Source organism: Sinocyclocheilus grahami, unplaced genomic scaffold (assembly GCF_001515645.1).
Source record: "Sinocyclocheilus grahami isolate Dianchi unplaced genomic scaffold, SAMN03320097.WGS_v1.1 scaffold847.1, whole genome shotgun sequence".
In the NCBI taxonomy this organism is placed as follows: Eukaryota; Metazoa; Chordata; class Actinopteri; order Cypriniformes; family Cyprinidae; genus Sinocyclocheilus; species Sinocyclocheilus grahami.
In genome coordinates this window covers 234237-254440 of record NW_015506026.1, presented here as the reverse complement: position 1 = coordinate 254440, position 20204 = coordinate 234237, and the positions used below count along the sequence as shown (strand labels likewise).

Here is a 20204-nt window from a genome sequence, read left to right as displayed (position 1 = left end):
CAACGCCCAACCACTGGCTTCCCAAGACTGAACTTCCAGCCAATCAGCAACCACGGGAAACCCCCTTTTCTGCAATGACCACATCAAAGGGAACCCCGGACACAGGAACGCACCTCCAGATTCTAGCTGAACTGGTGCATTTAATATAAATTTTAACCTCATTGAGGAACTCAATGCGAGGGTTAATTAAGTGATTGATGGTTGTTCAGATCTATGCAATTGCACATATTGCTGTAAACTTGAGATTTCACATTTTAATTTCCTTAAACTCATTCTTTCCTTACATTCTCGCTTTTTGCAACTTGTGTGAATGCATGTGTTCATGTGTTAGATTAGTTTACATGTCTTAGATTTATCCAATAAAGCCTTATTTATATTGAAAAGAGAAGTATCTTGTGTTTTATGCTCACAAGTTAATGTCTTAAACTGCCGATCTTGTTACTGTGCTAATTAATAGTGTTTTCACTATATTTTGGATATAAATATCCATTGCAGAGTTGATGTTATACGGCTCGTTCAATGAATCGCTGGCCGTCTCGGTGATCAGCCGTAAAACAGTGATTCTGTCCAAATTAAAATCTTAAATGATTCCCTTTGAGCTAAATTGACCGGTTTCCCTTACAGATGTTTGCACATCCAGCGCCGGCATCATTTCTTCTAGCTAACATGCGACAGCACTGATTCATCAGCTGATGATGACACTGCTTGTTTACAGTGGGTGTCTGGGAAGTGAGGGCTGCTTTGAATTACTGGAACTGAAAATCCTCCTTCGGCGAGTCACAGATCATGACCGCTCACACAGGCACCCTCAAAACAGAACACTTGAAGCAACATTTTAAAAAGCGGTTTCCTTTAGAAACAGCCCTTTAAAAAATCAACAAAAAGCCATGATGTGCTGACGAAGACTAACTCAGCGCAGCTCCAAACCCCAGCCCTAAAGCAGACATTACGCTGCCAAATGTGGATTCCTGACTTTTTTCCCCCTCTTTAACCCTTCCACCAAAAGCCCAACAGTTACTTAAGACAGAGCAGTCTTTTATGTTAAGCAAATTCAATTCACAGCGCAGACCACCACAGAAAACTGGCTTGAAGCAGTAGAATTTATACGTGATCTCTCTGCTTAACACTTTGAAAAACTTCTACGAAAATGTTCTTATATAAAGCAAGTTTGCTGAATGCTAAGACGTACATCACCATTTCAAAGTTTGGAATCACTAAGGTTTTTAATATATTGATAATTTTATTCAGCAAGGATGCATTTAATACATCAGAAACGGCAGTAAAGACCTTTAAAATGTTACAAAATATTTCTATAAAAAATGCTGTTCTTGCTAACTTTTTGTTCATCAGAGTATCCTAATAACTGACACTGTATTGAGGCTTCCACATTTTAGCAGCACAAACATTTTTTAACTGTGATAATAATAATAATATACATCTTGCTTGAGCAGCAAATCATAATATTATAATGATTTCTGAAGGATCGTGTGACACTGAAGAATGGAGTAATGATGCTGAAAATTCAGCTTTGATCAGTTTTTTTTTTACTGTACTAAAGCATAAAAATACATGTTTGCAGATATTTAGGAAACAAACAAAGTTCACATAATTGTTTCTTAGAAAAATAACACTAGAGCCAGTTATTCTGCTTTGAAATGTGTGTTCCGTGTCGGATTGTCTGTTTTTGTTTTGGTCTGTGTGACTCCGCCCACTGCCAGCTTACCCAATGGGATTTCGACAGCTCGGGTTGCCAGTTGGTGGAAAACACAGCGCACTGCAGCCATTGAAGCCAGCAAACAAACTGAGTCGGACATCACAGATTCCACTCGATCCTAAAAAGCCTCGGCATCCATCGAAAAAGCCTTATGTCCAGATTCTTATTAAGACGTGGATAAATCAACTCATCAGCATACAGTGTAAGGCTCGTCACCTAACATTGTCAATTGCACTCATTCCTGTTGCGTGTCCTAAATCTGGCAACCCGTGTGAACGTCGTGCCTGAGAAGGAGCAGGCGGAGAACAACTCTCTCTAATGATTTGAATTTGGACTGCAGTATGCATTTCAACCACTAGCTGTCCAAATACATACTGCACCTTTAAAATATATTAAAATAGAAATGATTTTTAAATTGTAATAATATTTCATAATATTGCTGGCAGCATTGGTGAACATAAGTATCCTCTCTAAAAAAAAAAAAGTTTAATTACTGTCCCCAAAATTTTTAATTGTGATGTAGATCAACATACAATGAACGTCAAAGACAATTTATCGAAGAACTAGGTTTTTCCTCTTTTCTCTCATTACTCACTAAAAATCTCCCCATTCACTGTAGATTAGCTGTCAAATATAATCTCCACTTTCACACATGCAAAGTTTAGTCACGAAAGGTGAACATTTCACTGATGTCAAATCTGATAAGCTATATATTGCTCTTGCATTAGATTTCAGAGCTACAGCAGACTACTGAACTACATTTATGGTGCTTTGCGTCATTTTCTACTGGAAAAGAGCAGCTGGGACATTCTGCTAAATTTCTCCTTTTGTGTTTCACAGTCATGACATGAGTAAAGGATAACCGGATGTTTTTTTTTAGGGTGACTTCTGCAGCACGGACCGTGCTGTGTATTGAAATATTGTTAATAAAAATATTGGATGTTGTGTTAATTTTACTGTGTAAAAGTAATGCTAGCGACAGGTGAGATGGTTGCTGTGTGTACTGTTTGCTTTCTAACTTACCCTACAGTACTCATTTATGGGTTTCAGGCGTTTCATGGCCACGTCTCTGATGTGGCTTCTTCTGAAGAGAATCTTTCCTGTTAGGAAATAAAGACGATCATCACAAACACACCCTGCATTCGCCAGCATCTTCATTCTCAAATTCAGCACTCTTTACAGGGTTTGAAAAGCAGTCTTGGGAATGTCCCTTCATGCTTTATAACCATTTTATCAGATGCTGGAAGATCACAAGCATGAGACTTGCCAAAACAAAGATTGCGGCCCAAAAAACAATACCAAGAAATGAACACAAACGAGCCTCTTAAGTTTTCTGACTCATATCCTGCTGAACTAAAACCATATACTGTGGTCCATTTTAGCTGAAAGAAGTGAAAAATAATAATAAAGTGAAACATGTGGGAAAATAACTAGACTATCCCACCCAAGGCTCAGCGGGTCATGGATCTTTTAGCAACGGCACATTCAGAAAAATGAGGCTGAAAAGCACCTTGTTGTGTGTGATGTGGTGCGTCTGTGTAATGTGTTGGGTTACTGCCCTGTATTTACAACAAACCCTGCTCACACTGTAATAACAGCCACATCAAATGATCCAGTGACAAGTGACAGATAACCATTTTTATATCTGGTATTTATTTACATGTGGCTCCTGTGCTCAGATTTTGAGGTGAGGGTCTTTTTAATCATGTAAACAGGTTACTGCATGACACCTCTAAGAAATGCAATTAACTGCAAAAGTGTCACGCATTATTTATCTCAACTGAAGCAATTATTGTTAAATTGGAATTTAAAATGACTAAAGGTCTGTTCTCACCAAGAAAATGATTTGATGCAATAGGCATTTGAATTTGAATGAACTGCTGTTGAAGCATCTGTACAGAAAGACACATGCATTTGCATTTCTTATATGGAAATATTTTTAGTCTGAATAGTTTTAATCTATTTCCCACTGCATGCGAATGAATCTGGCCAACTGAAAGTCCTCGTCTCTGCCTGCCTCTGGATTCCTTCTATACATATACATTTTTACTTGGTTACTTATGAGAAAAAATAAAAAGTTTATAGACTAGACAAGTTATCCTTGTTATCTTGTTCAGACTGCTGTCAGTATCTGTTTTTAATGGACAAATGGTACAATGCAATCACATCTTTGACGAGTGTGTTTACAGAGCTCACTGATGGATGTTGAGAGGTGTACATGATGCTCAGCTAATTACAGGGGTTTCTGCGTAGATTCTACACAAAGTGCTGTGTCAGTAAGTCCAGACTCTGGTTAAATGGTTGTAAAGTGCTGGGATGCTAGACAACATTCGGGTGCTTGTAGACTGTCTGATCCACAAGCAAACAAACCTTCCAGGCTGCTTAATTACAGCCAGGTGTTCAGTCTAAACGAATCAACGGTGACATTCTGGACTTGCTGTAAATGATGCCAAGCTGATTCTGTATATACTTGTCATAAAGTCAAACCATTATGCTGGAGGTCCACCAATTTCTGGAGAAAGCTATTTGATAGCATTTCCAATCATCTAAATGCTAGCTGACTTGAAATCTTTGCTTATGGTGGTTCACAGGCACTCGGTTCTGCTGCTGGATTGCTTTGTGCCAAATGAACTGAACTGAATTTCTGTAGACTATGAACTGACTTTAATGCGTGCATAGAAAGGGGCGTTCTGCAATGACGTTTACCTGGTAAAAAGGGAATGATTCTGCGTTTCGGATCCTTCTGTCCACCTTCCACAGGGAATTTATCCAGCAGCTCCATCTGGAGAACAATAATATAGAAAAGTTTAACATCAACACGCAATGACAGCTCACTTTAGTTCTGCAGTGTAACACTTCTGAGGAAAAACTAGACAGAAAACAAATGTAGGGCAGGACTTGAATTCATCATTCAGGAATTGACTGGATTGTGAAAAAGCAAAACTAAATGTGATTTTGCAGTAAAGCACCAGCGGTTGCTGATTATAATCCATTCAACAAATGCTCGCTCCCCCTCCTTCCTGATCTGTATGCGTGGCCTGCTCTACATAGACATACTGACATAGTGGAACATTTATCCTCCATTTATACTCCGGTCCTGAATGCCCCGTAATGCTCACTCGCAGCTATACGTTATTTTTCTTTGCTGGCACCACTTAACATTTTCCTCCCATCTGTACAGTTTTGGTTACAGGCCCTTATTCCAGTCCAAAAGCAGCTGTGGGCCAATGAAACCACACCTGTGCCTTTCCAAAGTGTAGCATTTAAGTAGATCATATGTGCATTTTACACATTCATTCACTAATGACTATAGCAGAGCTTGAAGTCATCAGCTGAGCGACGTTTTCCAGTACAGCCGTTCTATAGGCCCAACAGTTTACCCATAATGCAATACTGCCATAGAGCTAACAAGTGGAAGAATAGGTGGAAGCTCACTGTGGTGACATTTCTGCAAAATTGTCTAAACATTTCACAGCACCTTCAAACAGTAATTCTGTAATTCAAACAGATGAACGTGAATCTGTCAATTTTACTTCATTGGTTCTTATACTTAACACTATGAAATATCCAGTCAGTGGTGCTAAAAGGTTAATGTTCTACTGCATTTGAAAATAATGTTCCACCAACACTAACCTTGACCCTAAATCTGACCTATAGTGTTAACAAGAGCAAATGTGAGATAAAAACGCATTTGTTAAAGCAACCGTGCCTTTTCAGCTTGCTTCTACAAGTCTTTAATCGCTCTGCAATACAAGTGCAATGCTGTACCGGGTGCGCTACCGAGCACGTTTACTATATCAGAAAAGCCATACATATGGAGCTGGTTATATGATGCAAATGTCAAACTGTATTAGTTAACCAAACTTACACTTCGATACAAGTGTTATGAGGTCATAACATAGTATTTTGAAAGGAATCACACAAAAATAAGTGTTTATTAATTGATAAACTCACCCTGTAATCTAAATTCCACTTAAAATGAACAAAAATTGTTAGCATTTTATTAGTATTAATTTCAGCCAGAAACTGCAGTGAGATGCATGTATATGTACGTTTTTGGAGTTTTGCAAAAATTTAGCTTTTTCTAATGAGTCTAGGTTGGTCATGTTAGATAATATAATTATGCGGTGTAATTAATTTTGCTCATAAATGTAATGTTGACTTAATGAGTCGCAAAAGGCTGAGGGGAACTGCATCATTTAATGTGTCCGATTCGGATGTGCAATTAAATAAATGACATCTGTTTTATCTAATCGAACAAAAAACAAAACAAATGAAATGATAAAAAATAAAAACCCTCACTGGTTTTTAACATACACGTTTGCTGTAAACGCCAAAGGAATGCACACATTTAAACGTTAAACCTTAATGGTGCCTTAGTTCTCGCTCGTGTCTGTTTCGAGACTAACGATGAAGCAAACGGATACGTCATTCTGCCAGACAAAGCTTTTACTGTTGCTGGCTCATTTATTAAGCTGATGAACAATGTCTTCTACTGTGATTCAGCACCATCAGAATGACAGCACACAGATAAAACTCGTTTTCCTCTTCCGCACAAACAAATGAGCTGCTTGGGTCCACAACAAAGCAGTGTCTGCCTTTTCTGAGATTTATTTTTTTTAGCTCCACATAACCGCATTTTTAAAATAAAACTTGACAGCTTCATAATGCAAAGGACTTCGCAGTCCAGTGGTCTCCAATACAATGCATGTGGGCGTTTGATAGACTGCAATAGACCAGTGGGTTACATAACCTCCATTTTAATGGTACTTAATTTTACAAACAGTATGCACACTACCAGTCAACATTTGGACACGTCTACTCACACTTCATTACAGTCTCCCACATTTTACAATAATTGCAAGGTCATCAAAACAAATGGATGTACAGAAATGATGTAATGGTCCAAAGATTGAAAAGACAAAGTTGAATATTGCCATTATTTTGTCTATTTAAACTCAACTAGTTCTAAACGAAGCAGCTGTTTGTAACAGTGTTGAATCAGTTTTTAAACGGTTCAAATTGAAGAACCAACACTTACTCTTAACTGTTGATAAACTACTTTAGTAAGAGGTTTTCTGATTACTTGTTGAATGATTATGATAATAAGTGAAGATTCCCTCAAGATTGCCTGAATTGCTTGCCATGACAGTGTGATTTTCTTGTCTGTATTTGCTGTGAAATAGTATTGGGTTGGAAAAGGAAGGAATGATTTATTTTTATCAATTCAACTGCCCAGACAACGCAAAGCAGGCCTTTAAAGCCATAATTCACCCAAAAATTAGAACCAACACTTACTCTTAACTGTTGATAAACTACTTTAGTAAGAGGTTTTCTGATTACTTGTTGAATGATTATGATAATAAGTGAAGATTCCCTCGAGATTGCCTGAATTGCTTGCCATGACAGTGTGATTTTCTTGTCTGTATTTGCTGTGAAATAGTATTGGGTTGGAAAAGGAAGGAATGATTTATTTTTATCAATTCAACTGCCCAGACAACGCAAAGCAGGCCTTTAAAGCCATAATTCACCCAAAAATGAAAATGTGTCTTATGAAAAATGCTGGTAACAGTTTTGGTTACTGCTGACTGCAATTGAATGGAAAAAATTTGACATTTCTCATAATATCTTATGTTCCACATAAGAATTAATGTAATACAGGTTTGGAATGATTTGAAATACTGAGTACACCTAGCTTTCAAATCTCATTCACTTTTGGTTCTTGCGCATTTGGCTTCATTTAATCTTACGGACTATTTTTGACACTTTCACAGCATCTGTCTCCATTAACCTTTTTTGGGGGAAAGCAGTTGTCATCGTTCTGCTAAACACCTCATGTTGTGGCCCACTGAAGAAGGAACGTCCTACAGGTTTGGAATGACATCAAAGTGGGAAAATTATGATTTTGGGTGAACCAACTACAACTAGGGTTGCAAAAAGATGGAAAACTTCCAGTAAATTTCAGAAACATTCCAGACATTTTTAAAACTTTCCAGGATTTTTTGGAATATCCCAGGGATTTTTGGAAATTTACCGGAAATTTTCCACCCCTTTGCAACCCTAACTACAACTAAAACACATGGCCTCATTCATGAACCCCCCTCATGCTAGAGCGCTTCTTTAGACCCGGTGTTTTCAAGAAAAGACAAATCAGCCCTTAATCAGAGCAACAGCAGTGGATGTGAGGAACTGAGAAGAGAACAAGTAAAAGCTGCCAAGAACACGACTCATTTATATCATTTATAGGAGGAGCTGAGACTCCTTTATGATAAATCCATACAATCAGCCCTTCCTCTGCTGAATAAAGAGAAAAGCCTCCAGTATGACAGCCGTCTGTCTGATGTGATGATCAGACACGGGTCTCTCTGGAATCCATGTATGCTAATCACATCCATATGTCTGAGAGCCATGCCTGCGCTCGTGTTCAGCTCAACTTCAGCTGTTTGGAAAACTAAGCTCAATTTATGTCTATCATGATCTAAAAAACACATGCTTTAACATTTGTTTTTGGGCAAATAGAATCAGTGTCTATATGAATATCTTTGGTTGGTTGAAAGGGTGTCTAGATTGTGAGCTGGAAACTAGAAAAAAGCAAAAACGATTACTTCATAACTCTCTTCCCTATTTGTGGCATTGGATAGTGTTGATACTGTTATTCTAAAATGAGCTGGTATCCACACTTTTCACTTCTAGTGTCCCATGTGAAAAAGAAGTGCACTTAACTGTACTGCATGTGCACTTGCAGTGTACTTCAATTCTTAAAAGTATATATATTTTAAAACGGTACTTGCAGATCATATATTATTAATGAACTGAAAGGCCACTTTCATGACTATGTTTTTTAACACTCTTAAGTAAACATGCACTTTGTAATAATGTTGAATTTAAGTTTTACTGTAAACACATTTTAAATAGTTTTAATCATTTGTCATGCTTTAAAGTACACTTTTTTATGTGCCGGCTAACATATTCATGTTAAGTACTTTAATTTGAACTGTAGTGTGTTACTGAATATTACATTTAAAGTTACTATATTTCAAATCCTTAACATTATAAATGTGTAATTACAAACATATTTAAATACGCCATACAAGTTTCAATAAAGAAAGAATACTTTAATTTATAATGTATGTAAATACCACACAGTACTCAAACCTGCATCATCACACAAAATATTTTTTTTATATATTTATTAATATTAATATATATATATATATTTTTAAATATTTATTCATATTTATCAGCCTTCCTCAGGCTGTGGGATTTTAATATTTTGTTGTTAAATTGTACTTTCATCCTACACAACTACATATTATTCACTAGAAGAGGCACTATATTTTTGGTTACCATAAATGCTTGTCAATATTCAGCGGTGCACTTTAGCCATATTTCAAAAGACATAATTATAAAATGACATATAAAGGTGTGCTTATGTCCTACAATTGTGGGTCAAAAAAGAACTTCTATGTTCAACTAATTGCATGAACTATTAACTACAATACATTTTCATTTAATTGTAAATAACATGCAGTTAAGTGTCTGAAATCATTACATTCAGTTACACTTAGGTAAATGATTTTAAAGTATATGATTTCCATAATAAGTAAATAAAGTTATGAAAGAGTAATTGAACTAAAAGAAATGCTTCACTGTGATGCCATCAATCAAATATTAGTAAAATCTCGCAATCCCAAAACTCGTGGTATGGACGAAAGGGTGTGTTCCACCATCTGCAAAGAAATTCTCCCAACTCTAAACCCCCCAAAACTATGAAACCACATGACCACATTCAGACGGCTGTGTCATAAGATCCGCTTCACTACTGAAACACATTAGAGCTCGTGTTATTTACCCTCTGCATGTCCTGCCTCACTGCTGCATCAGCACTAGAGTTCCTCAACAACAGAGCGCAAAAAGTGCCAAAGAGTGAAAGAAATGGTAGGAAAGTTGAGGGAAAAGCCATTAAAGCAGTCACATGCATCATAGGAGAGAGACCTCAAGAACGAAGTCTATGGACATCACTGAGAATGATTCGAAAGTTTATCATACTGCGTTTCTAATTGCAAGAAATGGTAGGAAAGTTGAGGGAAAAGCCATTAAAGCAGTCACATGCATCATAGGAGAGAGACCTCAAGAACGAAGTCTATGTACATCACTGAGAATGATTCGAAAGTTTATCATACTGCGTTTCTAATTGCATTGTGTATCAAATTGATCACAAAATGACTGTATTTCACTAAGTTAGTCAAACCAAAAGCTTCCTTTGAATCACGTCACAGATAAAAGCAGTGATCAGTTTTTTAGAGAGGTTTTTGCTTGGTTAACACATTATAGTCAGTTAAAATAAATATTCTATTCCAGCTTCAGTAGAAGTCAAGCTCTATATGCAGTAGGGGTGTAACAGTACACGTATTTGTACGGTCTTTTGGTTCGGTGCGCATGTGTACCGAACAAATATAGCATTGTTTTAACCACTGCACTTCATTGGAAACTTCCAGATTTATATATTGTTACTTTTGATAAGAAACAAAGTCTCATATTTCAAATTATGTCAATTTTTTCAGGAAATTCTAACAATAAATGCCTTGGATGTGATCGCTGTATAAACGCCTCGGTTCAAGCGGCAGTGCGATCATCCCTTCCTCTTTACTACTAGTTATAACACAAAATAAACATGAATGAACATCTCACGCCTCGTGTAATCGTTCAATCAGAGTTTCAATCTTGGAAAGACGGCAATAAAACAGCTTGTAAACAAAACTTCACATAGCATTTCATCAAGAAGTCATCCATGTCCACAGCTCGTTAGTGCGCTATAAATTAAGTCTAGAGAAGAGCATTTCGCCAAATATTAGACTTTATAATCATTATATTTTACTTTACCTGTTAGTGATGTCTTATTATTTAATGTATGTTTAAATAAATCTGTTATGAAACGAGTTATGAGAGGCACTGCGTAAATGATTATATTTCAACAACAAATTGAATTTTTTATAATTTTAGTTACGTTACCTTAAAACCTGCATTGTGCACAATTTACATGTTTTGCATAAATTTATTTTAAGCTGAGTGTTGATTATTATATTTAAAAATAAATAGTAATTGAATGCAAGTTTGGGCTCAGTGAGGCACTTACAATTAAATGAGGCCAATTTTGGGAGAATTGTGAAGCTTAGTATTTTATTAAAGCAGTTAATTATTCTGTTAAAATGTTTATTATTATTATTATTATTTGAGATGTAATGCTGTTAAAAAAATCATGACATTTATGGTCATTTTGGGGTTAAAGGAATTGCACTTTCATGGCGATGAAGATGTAAAATTCGTAAAGTTAGTAAATGGCTTAATATAACCAAGATTGGGACAATGCCAGAAATGTTGTTCCTTCACTTAGCTTTGTGTGTGTGTTTTTTTTAATATTTAAAAAAATACAAAATAAAAAAATAAAAATACAAACTGACAAGCAAGGTCAATTTTGTTTTAAATGAATATTGATGCACACCTCTTGTGCTAAATAAATTATTATAACAAAAATATATCATATAAATATATTTTCCTTAAAAGTCCATTACAGAAAACCTTTATAGAGCTATGAGTTCACTATTTGTAGAGTTGTATGCATATAAGCTGTGGCAGAGCTCACCGCGGGGACTTCTGACCATTTGTACAAATTTGGTGAATAGCTTCAGTTGTGCCGAGTGCTTCTAATAATAGTGGGTTTCCGTTCTAAACTATTTGCAAGGTTTTGGCTGCTATAGAGAGGACGATTCAGCACAACTGAACACCGTCGTCAAACAGGAAGTTCAGATCAACTTGGAGTTTTGCTTTGAACGGTCTAATTTATTTTAACTGGTGATCTCAACTCAAATGTTGGTAGAACATCAGAGAATCTGAGTACTTTTCAGCAAGTGTTATTTCTAGGACATTGTGATTCTGGATGAGATGTCATTGCACAACTCGTGAAGTTCCTCCGATCAAAACAGGAAAAGTCCCAATCAGTATGACCTCAGTGACTATGATGACAAAGCATCAAAAAAGTGTTTGTCAGGAAGCATCAGACTAAGCAGTAGGGCTGTGCAATACATCGAAATTATCGAAATATCGCAAATGTACATATCGCTACGGCTTGCAATATTTGTGGCCATGAACAAAAGACAAAGAGAAAATCACTCACTGCTCTTACCTAAATAACTTTTGTAGCTTAAATAAGAATCAGTGCATATTGAATTCAAAGAGTAAATACTAAGCAGTGTTGTATTTTTCCTTTTTATTATTCAGTTCCTAAACTCATGTTAAAATGACATTTTTATGTAATGCTCGAGTAAAACACTACCGTTCACTTTCAGGAGTTGTTGTAGGGGTGCTTTCTTCTCACAAAAAGTGAAACATGTATGCTAGTTATATTAGAATCAGAATCAGAATGAGCTTTATCCACCACTTAAGTGTGCGCAAACACAAGGAATTTGTTGTGGTTTTACAGGAGCTCTTGGTACATACATACAAATAACCATATATATATATATATATGACACAAGATAGTTATAGAAGTTCACAGAACTGTTTCATCTGAGCATGTGGCACTTTAAGCATTATCGTATCGCATATCGAATATCGCATTATTTAATGAGTTATCGCATATCGCATTTTTCTTCAATATCGCACAGCCCTACTAAGCAGTACCATACTGTAAAGCGCAGACGTCCACCAACAGGCCAGAGCTATTATTAGAGCTGTGCATTTAATCCAAATGCAGTCGGCCTATGAAAATACAATAATCGAGATAAAACGATTATTCTGCCCCGTTATGCCCCCTTTCCAGCAGTGCGCATTTGCTCCTCCATAAAAGCACATGCGAATCAGTAAAATCATGTAACATGACTTTCGCAAAATGGAACATGCTTGATTTATTAAAGTTTATTAGATTTATTCATGTTTTTAAAAGCGTGAAAAACTTGTGCTGTTCCTCAGGAGGATTTCGGTGCATGCGCTCAGAGATGGAATATGTGTACAATAATGATATATATAGTGTGGCGGTTTAATAACCATGGGAAAATATGGGTCCCATGACCAAACCAGTTGAGAACCACTGTTCTACACTATCTAGTGCACTGGTCTGGTCAGATATCTTAAGTACGTGTCTGCACACTTCTCTCAGACAGAGCCATGAGTATGATGACTTTTCCTGTCGCAGCACTGAAACAGTTCATCTAATTCCTGCCACATGAACTTCAGCATTTCTGTGGCCGTCGGTGAAATGCATGTTGATCTCTCCGATTGCTAAGCTTTCAGTTCTGCACATCAAACTCAGGGTTTGGCATTACTTCATCAAGGTTTCACTGGCAAAGAATGGCCACGCTGGTTAGGTTCTCCATGAAGCATAAAGGATGCTGATATTTGGATTCACATTTTCATCATCACAAATACTGCAACTAGTACAAAACTCACCTGAAGGTCGAAAAATTTACTGTAGCGCCTGAAAATGATCTCAGTGCTGCCATCAGACCAAGCCACTTTGATAATGTAAACCTAGAGTAAAAAAGAAAGAAAGAGAGTGTTAACCCAGATTTACAGTTATGTACACTACACACAACTCATTCATTTAATTAAGATAACTACATCAGTTAATGACCCTCATCTTTCCAGACTAGTACAAGTAACCAGTACTTTGAGCTCTTTTCCATGCATGCAACTTCAGTGAATGACGACTGGAGCTTCCAAGCTTCAGAAAGGATGCAGAAGCACCATAAATGTGTCTCTAGTGACCTGTGCATCTCTACATCCCATCTGAATCCATATGGTAGCTTTGACTATAATTTAAGCCATTACACACTGAAAATGGATTTGATCTGTGCATGAGTAGGGATGTAACGATTCACTCAACTCACGATTTTGATTTCACAATTCAATTTTTTTCTCACAATTTTTTTAAACCAAATGAGATTGAGACATTATACTGTAAATGAAAAGGTGTCGTTTTATTAGGCTTCTTTGTGAAATTGAAATATAACAAAACTAAAAAGAAATTTGAAAACAAACCCCAAATCAAACAAGTTGCACAATTAAAATAAATCTCTTAATATGAACAAACTAGGCTTTGTCTTTCTGTGTTTGTGCATATATATATATATATATATATATATATATATATATACACACACACACACACACACACACACACACACACACTGTATATATATAATATGAATATCAATATGAATAATTATTATTATTATAATAATATTACTACTACTGCTAAATAAAATATAACACAATTAAAAAGAAACAAAATAAGAAATATCACTATTGTAATATAACACTGTAAAATTGAGTATTTAAGAAAAATAATATTGCTTTGTCGCTTTGTCTTTCTGTGTTTGTGTATATATATATATATATATATATATATATATATATATACACACACACACACACACACACACACACACACACACTGTATATATATAATATGAATATCAATATGAATAATTATTATTATTATAATAATATTACTACTACTGCTAAATAAAATATAACACAATTAAAAAGAAACAAAATAAGAAATATCACTATTGTAATATAACACTGTAAAATTGAGTATTTAAGAAAAATAATATTATAATTTTATTTTGAAACACTGAACCATAAAACTGCAGGTAGCCTAACACTTCTCTTTTGTTGAGAAAAACTTATTCCAAGTAGGCTATAGGAAGATAATTGGCACATGTTATGCTCCCACATTCACGTGAGAACCGAGCCGCTCACGTGCTCAAACACGCAGCACTAATGTTTATTCAGTTAAACAGGACCCTTTGCACTTAGACATATTGCAATTTTGGTTTTATTTTGATTCATTGTGCAGCCCAATCCCCAGCTCTAAATATGAGCAAACATAACAGTGATGCTTGTGAACAGATAAATAAATGCTTTGCATGCTACCCTTGGGAGATATCATCAGGACACACGGTGTTAGCTCTCACTGTAATGCTGATTACACTCAGCTCTATATTTCTTCGCGGCCTGACGAAACATACAAATTCGCAAAACTAATGAAATGCATAGCTGATATAAAAAACTGGATGACTAGTAATTTCTGAAAAAAACAGAGGTGTCAATTATTGGACCAAAAATCTGAATGACTAACACTTACTGACAGGCTGCTCTGTCAATTCTTCATCCTCATCAGTTAGGAACCTAGGTGTGCTATTTGATAGCAATCTTTCCTTTGAAAGTCATGCATTTTTCAATCTTACAAATATCTAAATTACGACCTATGCTCTCAGTGTCAAATGCAGAAATGTTAATTCATGCATTCATGACCTCAAGGTTAGATTGATCCAGTCTGTATCCAGATCAGATGGTGGATCAGGGCCTAGAGAGGACCTCTACAGCCCTGAATGTCAGCGGAGACCATGTCAACTAGATGCACCCAGAGAAAGATCCCGTGTGAAGACCATCGGCACAAGACCACAGGAACCAAACGAGTCCTCTGCACAATTTGACTTTGCTGCAGCCTAGAATTAAACCACACCATGCTGGTTTTGTCTGGCCAGAGGAGAACTGGCCCCCCGACTGAGCCTGGTTTCTCCCAATGTTTTTTCTCCATTTCTGTCACCGATGAAGTTTTGGTTCCTTTGGCTTGCTTAGTTGTGGACGCTTGACTGATTGCACAGACACTATTAGAAAAGAGCTGAACTGGATGATGGCATCACTAACTCATCAATGAACGTTTTCTATTGTCCTCTTGCATTATCAGCACACTATTTTCCTGTTTAACACTGTAAAGCTGCTTTGACACAATCTGTATGGTATACAGCGCTATGGTGACTTGTCTTGGCTTGTCTTAGATATCAGCTTCACAGCAAAAGCACTGCATTATTCAACAGGTCTAACTAACAGGCATTTATCGGTCCTTAAACAGTTAAAATGTTGAACATTCTGCCTGTTTACAACGAGTCTGCTTTTTCCTCCTCCATCTGTAGTAGAGGGGGAAGGGAGGATTTTTTTCCGTAGGAGAAAGGGCCTGTCTTCACCGATGACCTGTTTGTTTGAGCAATACAGCAATACTTGATTTTCTCTAAGAATATAACGTTGATCTCCCACACATCTCAGCTCAAGGGTCCTGTATTGATCAGTGTGACTCAATCCAGGGTTTTATAGGCTATTAGTGATGTTTATAGTAATCGACTTGCTTTCTCACATTGTATTCTGCCAGGAGAGCAACAGGATTTTCTCAGGATAACCGATGTTTATAATAACTCTATGTAATATTGAAACCTGGATCCCACTTATTCTGGCTTCCTAGATCCCGCCATTCTGAGAACCGCTATGAAGATGCCATCAGATTGAACACAACACACACTATCCAGCTGTTAAGAGTGACAACAATGCACAGTACATGTGGTGTTTTGTTCTGAATGACGTAAATTGGTGGCTTCATTATTTTAAAACTGACTGGAAATGCAGTAAGACTAATACAGAAGCGAAACTGAGACTAAAATAAGCTCATGATGTGGACGTCATACCAGCCAGTCATACATGCCACGAACAAATCAAGGTCTTGAGTTTGATTCCCAGGAACACACATACTGGCAAAATCTATAACTGAATGCACTGTACTTCACTTCGGATAAAAATGACAGTCAAATGCATTCATGCTGGTGTGATTTTCAAGGGGATTTTCCAGCCTCACTTCTGATCAGATGGCATGCATGCCCCATTTCTGACAGTAGATGGCGATGTAAGTTTTCCTACCGATATATTAAAGCATGCATTACAGATTCTTTCCATTGGAATAATATTATGTTATAATTTTAGGTCTAATATTCTTAAAGGGCAAGTCAACAGCTGCTAGCTATTACTGTCCTCAGCATGAGATGCACTGATTTTCATTTTAGCTTTTGTTACAGGTTTTATTTTCAGCGCTGCATGCAACCTAGTAATAAGATACTAAAAACTCATTGGGAAAGATGGTGTTCAAAATGTTTGAAATGGTAAAATGCTTTCCTTAAAACCTCGTGGGGCCTGTAAAATGTATAAATACATTTATAGTCAATAAATTAAAGTTAAACAATTATTTTAGTTTGAATATGTTCTGTATTTTTACTGTTCATTTTATATGAATTACACCATACTTCTAAATGTTTCTCCAGAAATGGAGAAAAATCCTTGGGAGAAACCAGGCTCAGTCGGGGGGCCAGTTCTCCTCTGACCAGACAAAACCAGCATGGTGTGGTTTAATTCCAGGCTGCAGCACAGGTCAAATTGTGCAGAGGACTCGTCTGGTTCCCGTGGTCTTGTGCCGGGAATCTAAATATTCTAAATATGTACATTAACATTTCAGCAATGACATTCTTATTCAAATATCCCTCTGTTTATTTATTTATGTATTTATTTATTTTTAACAAATCACACCCTGCATTCATGTAAATAGCTTATATATCAAGCAATGTTCATTAAAAAGGAATCTAAAATTGTACCATTGGGTTTTAAACACTGTCAGTTCTGTTTAAGACCAGGATAATTTTTAATAAATAAATTAATATAACTAATTATTAATTATTTAATTTTATATTAGTTAATGTTAATTAAAAAATAACATTTATAAATAAATAAATACACTTGAATGTTATTTGCATGCAAATGAAGCAGACCCCCCCCCCCAAAGTTCTTAATATCATAGCTAAACATTCATTTTTAGTTGTTTTTTATTCTTAATATTCACAATGTAAGATTCTAATTAGACACTAATTATTGTCAAAGTCATACAGTTTTACTGCAATATAGAAAACAAATGATTACTGCCCTGTTTTTAATGGTTTTAGCATAAATTAAATTAAATACGACACATAAAACTTTTTTTTTACTAAAAATATATATATATTTTTTTTCATAAAACTTTGGAGTTGGGAGTGAAATATGACTGGGGCATATATTTGGCATGTTTAGTGAAATTCACCCCTGTATCAAAGTACAGAAAACAAAAAGGTCTAAATATGGAGCGTAAATCAAACTCACGACTATTATTATTTATAATAATACTTATATTTACATTTTTTGTGGTAATAAGCTGCTCCAGTTAAAAGTGTTAAAACACAACAAAGTACAATTACTGGTAATCATATCAGCTGAAACAAGCTGTTAATCAACTATCAATATCAGCCTGGAAACACTTTAAATCTCTTTACATTCCTGGTTTATGCTCATATGAATCTATAAACATATGCATGTCCATTATGTTAGTTAGAAACAAAAAAAGTGCGTCTGAAAAAGTTTCAAACATCTGTTACTATTCTGATCAGCAACAGATTAATTCAAATACACAAAACTTTGGCTTTGTTGGACTGGAAAAGCCAAACCTACAGCTGCCAAAACAGCATTGAATAACAGATCCCAGGCCAGTCCAGAATAACCTCCGAGAGCTGCAGAGTGGGGTTAACGGGTGTTGAAGGGTGTTTTAACTTTAAGGGTGTGGTGAACAGGACAAAAGGCCTCGAGAAACACGGAGGAGTCACAGCAGCTCAGCAGAGAACTCAAGAGAAGTTAGTAAACACTCACAGATGAAAACCACTCTCAACTTACAAAAATCTAACTTATGCTACAAATGTAAATAAATACGTGTGTGTGTGTGTGTGTGTGTGCGAGACAGAGTGTGTGCATGTGTGTGTGTGAGTGTGTGAGTGAGTGTGTGTGTGTGTGTGTGAGAGTGTGTGAGAGAGAGTGTGTGTGTGTGTGTGTGTGTGCGAGACAGAGTGTGTGCATGTGTGTGTGTGAGTGTGTGAGTGAGTGTGTGTGTGTGTGTGTGAGAGTGTGTGAGAGAGAGTGTGTGTGTGTGTGTGTGTGTGCGAGACAGAGTGTGTGCATGTGTGTGTGTGAGAGTGTGTGTATGTGTGTTGGTGTGTGTGTGTGAGTGTGAGTGTGAGTGTGTGTGTGTGTGTGAGAGAGAGAGAGAGTGTGTGCATGTGTGTGTGTGAGTGTGTGAGAGAGAGAGAGAGTGTGTGCATGTGTGTGTGTGAGAGTGTGTGTATGTGTGTGCGTGTCTGTGCATGTGTGATGTGAGAGTGTGTGTGTGTGTGTGTGTGTGTGTGTGTGTGTGTCTAAGCTACTAATGGACTCCAGTGTCTTTGTTACATTCATGCAGATGTGAAAACATCTGGATTAACCCTGTTACTACAGTATAGATGACTTATAACCCTCTGCTGTCTGCAGATTTTCCTGACACTTCTGCTGTTTAAAACTCTACAATAGCTGAACAGAAATACTTGTGGAGTAGCAACTCTTTTGGCGTGTCGTGCTGATGTGTAACTCGGTCCTCCTGATCACACAAACCAGCCAAACAAACTCAACACTGCATCCCTGAACACTTTCATTAGGAGCAAAAACATTACGAAAAGTTCTGTACGGATGTCAGTCACGGGCAACTTACATAGTGTTTGTTGGGGTTTCTTCTCTTCTGCACGTCTTGAACAGTTACTTCTTGTACAGTCCGCCGTGGCATGTTGCAATAATCTCAGACTTTTAGATACAATGTAGCGTTCGGCCCCACGGCAGAAGATCGGATCAAGTTTTCCGCATCGACTTCTGCTCATTCGCTTGTTTGTCTCTCCGTTTCTGCGGGTTTATGGTCCACGTCGGATTCCCTGCAGTCTGGACCGAGAGAACTCCCAGCCTATCCCAGCTCACCAACTCTTATTTAATTAAAGCCCAACGCATTCGCACATCCTACTATGGGAACGCGTGACTCATGAATATTAAATACGCACCACGAACACATTCGTGCTGCAGTGAGCATCGCAACAGTGAAGGGAACCTCAAGGTTATAAATGTGTGAAATTGTTTAGGGCCCCATTCCTGTATTTTGCCTGGGGCCCCCAAATCACTAAATCCCCCCTGGTAGGCCCTATAAATATTTATCTGTACAATAAATTAACAAGTAATGTGACACAAACTGTAAATTTTTTTAGATGACCAATAGAGCACATATCTCTTCCACGCAAGTAAAACGTTAGTCAGCCAATAAAAACAGTTTATTAGGAGACTGATGCTAGGAGCTTCAGTAAATGTCATGAGGTGGGCTGCTGTCATGTTGCCAGAACACGGATCTCTTGATGTCTCTTCATTAAAACTACTATAAATAATTTAATGAAAAATGCATTTGAAGTTCATAGTCTGAGATGTCTATTTTCACATCATTCAAATATGAAAAAACAATGAAGTGAATGAGTAGGTGTGGACTAAACAGAAAAAGATAATAATAACAATTTATTTTTTTGTTGTTTTCCTATTGTTCTGTAGATTCATGCTGCCATCTTGTGGTACTTTATTGTCATGAGGATTACATACAGTATAGATTATTGTATTGCTTGTAAAAGGCCTCTCCCTGAACCCAAAGTAAACATACGGACGGATGTTGAAGATCTTCACACAGTGAAGATAGATAGATAGATAGATAGATAGATAGATAGATAGATAGATAGATAGATAGATAGATAGA

The 20204-nt window shown here is 36.7% G+C and overlaps 1 protein-coding gene across 1 annotated transcript in view; it reads right to left on the bottom strand.

The window, feature by feature from the left end:
- LOC107562908 (SH3 and PX domain-containing protein 2B-like) overlaps positions 1-19430 on the bottom strand; it is a 39145-nt gene extending 19715 nt beyond the window's left edge. The window contains exons 1-4 of the mRNA XM_016247662.1: positions 19137-19430; positions 13160-13240; positions 4421-4496; positions 2738-2814 (exon numbers count right to left, since the gene is read on the bottom strand). Of these exons, the coding sequence (XP_016103148.1) occupies positions 2738-2814; positions 4421-4496; positions 13160-13240; positions 19137-19208 (306 nt within the window). The 5' untranslated portion in view covers positions 19209-19430. The remainder of the gene's footprint in view (positions 1-2737; positions 2815-4420; positions 4497-13159; positions 13241-19136) is intronic.
- Positions 19431-20204: the final 774 nt, after the last annotated feature.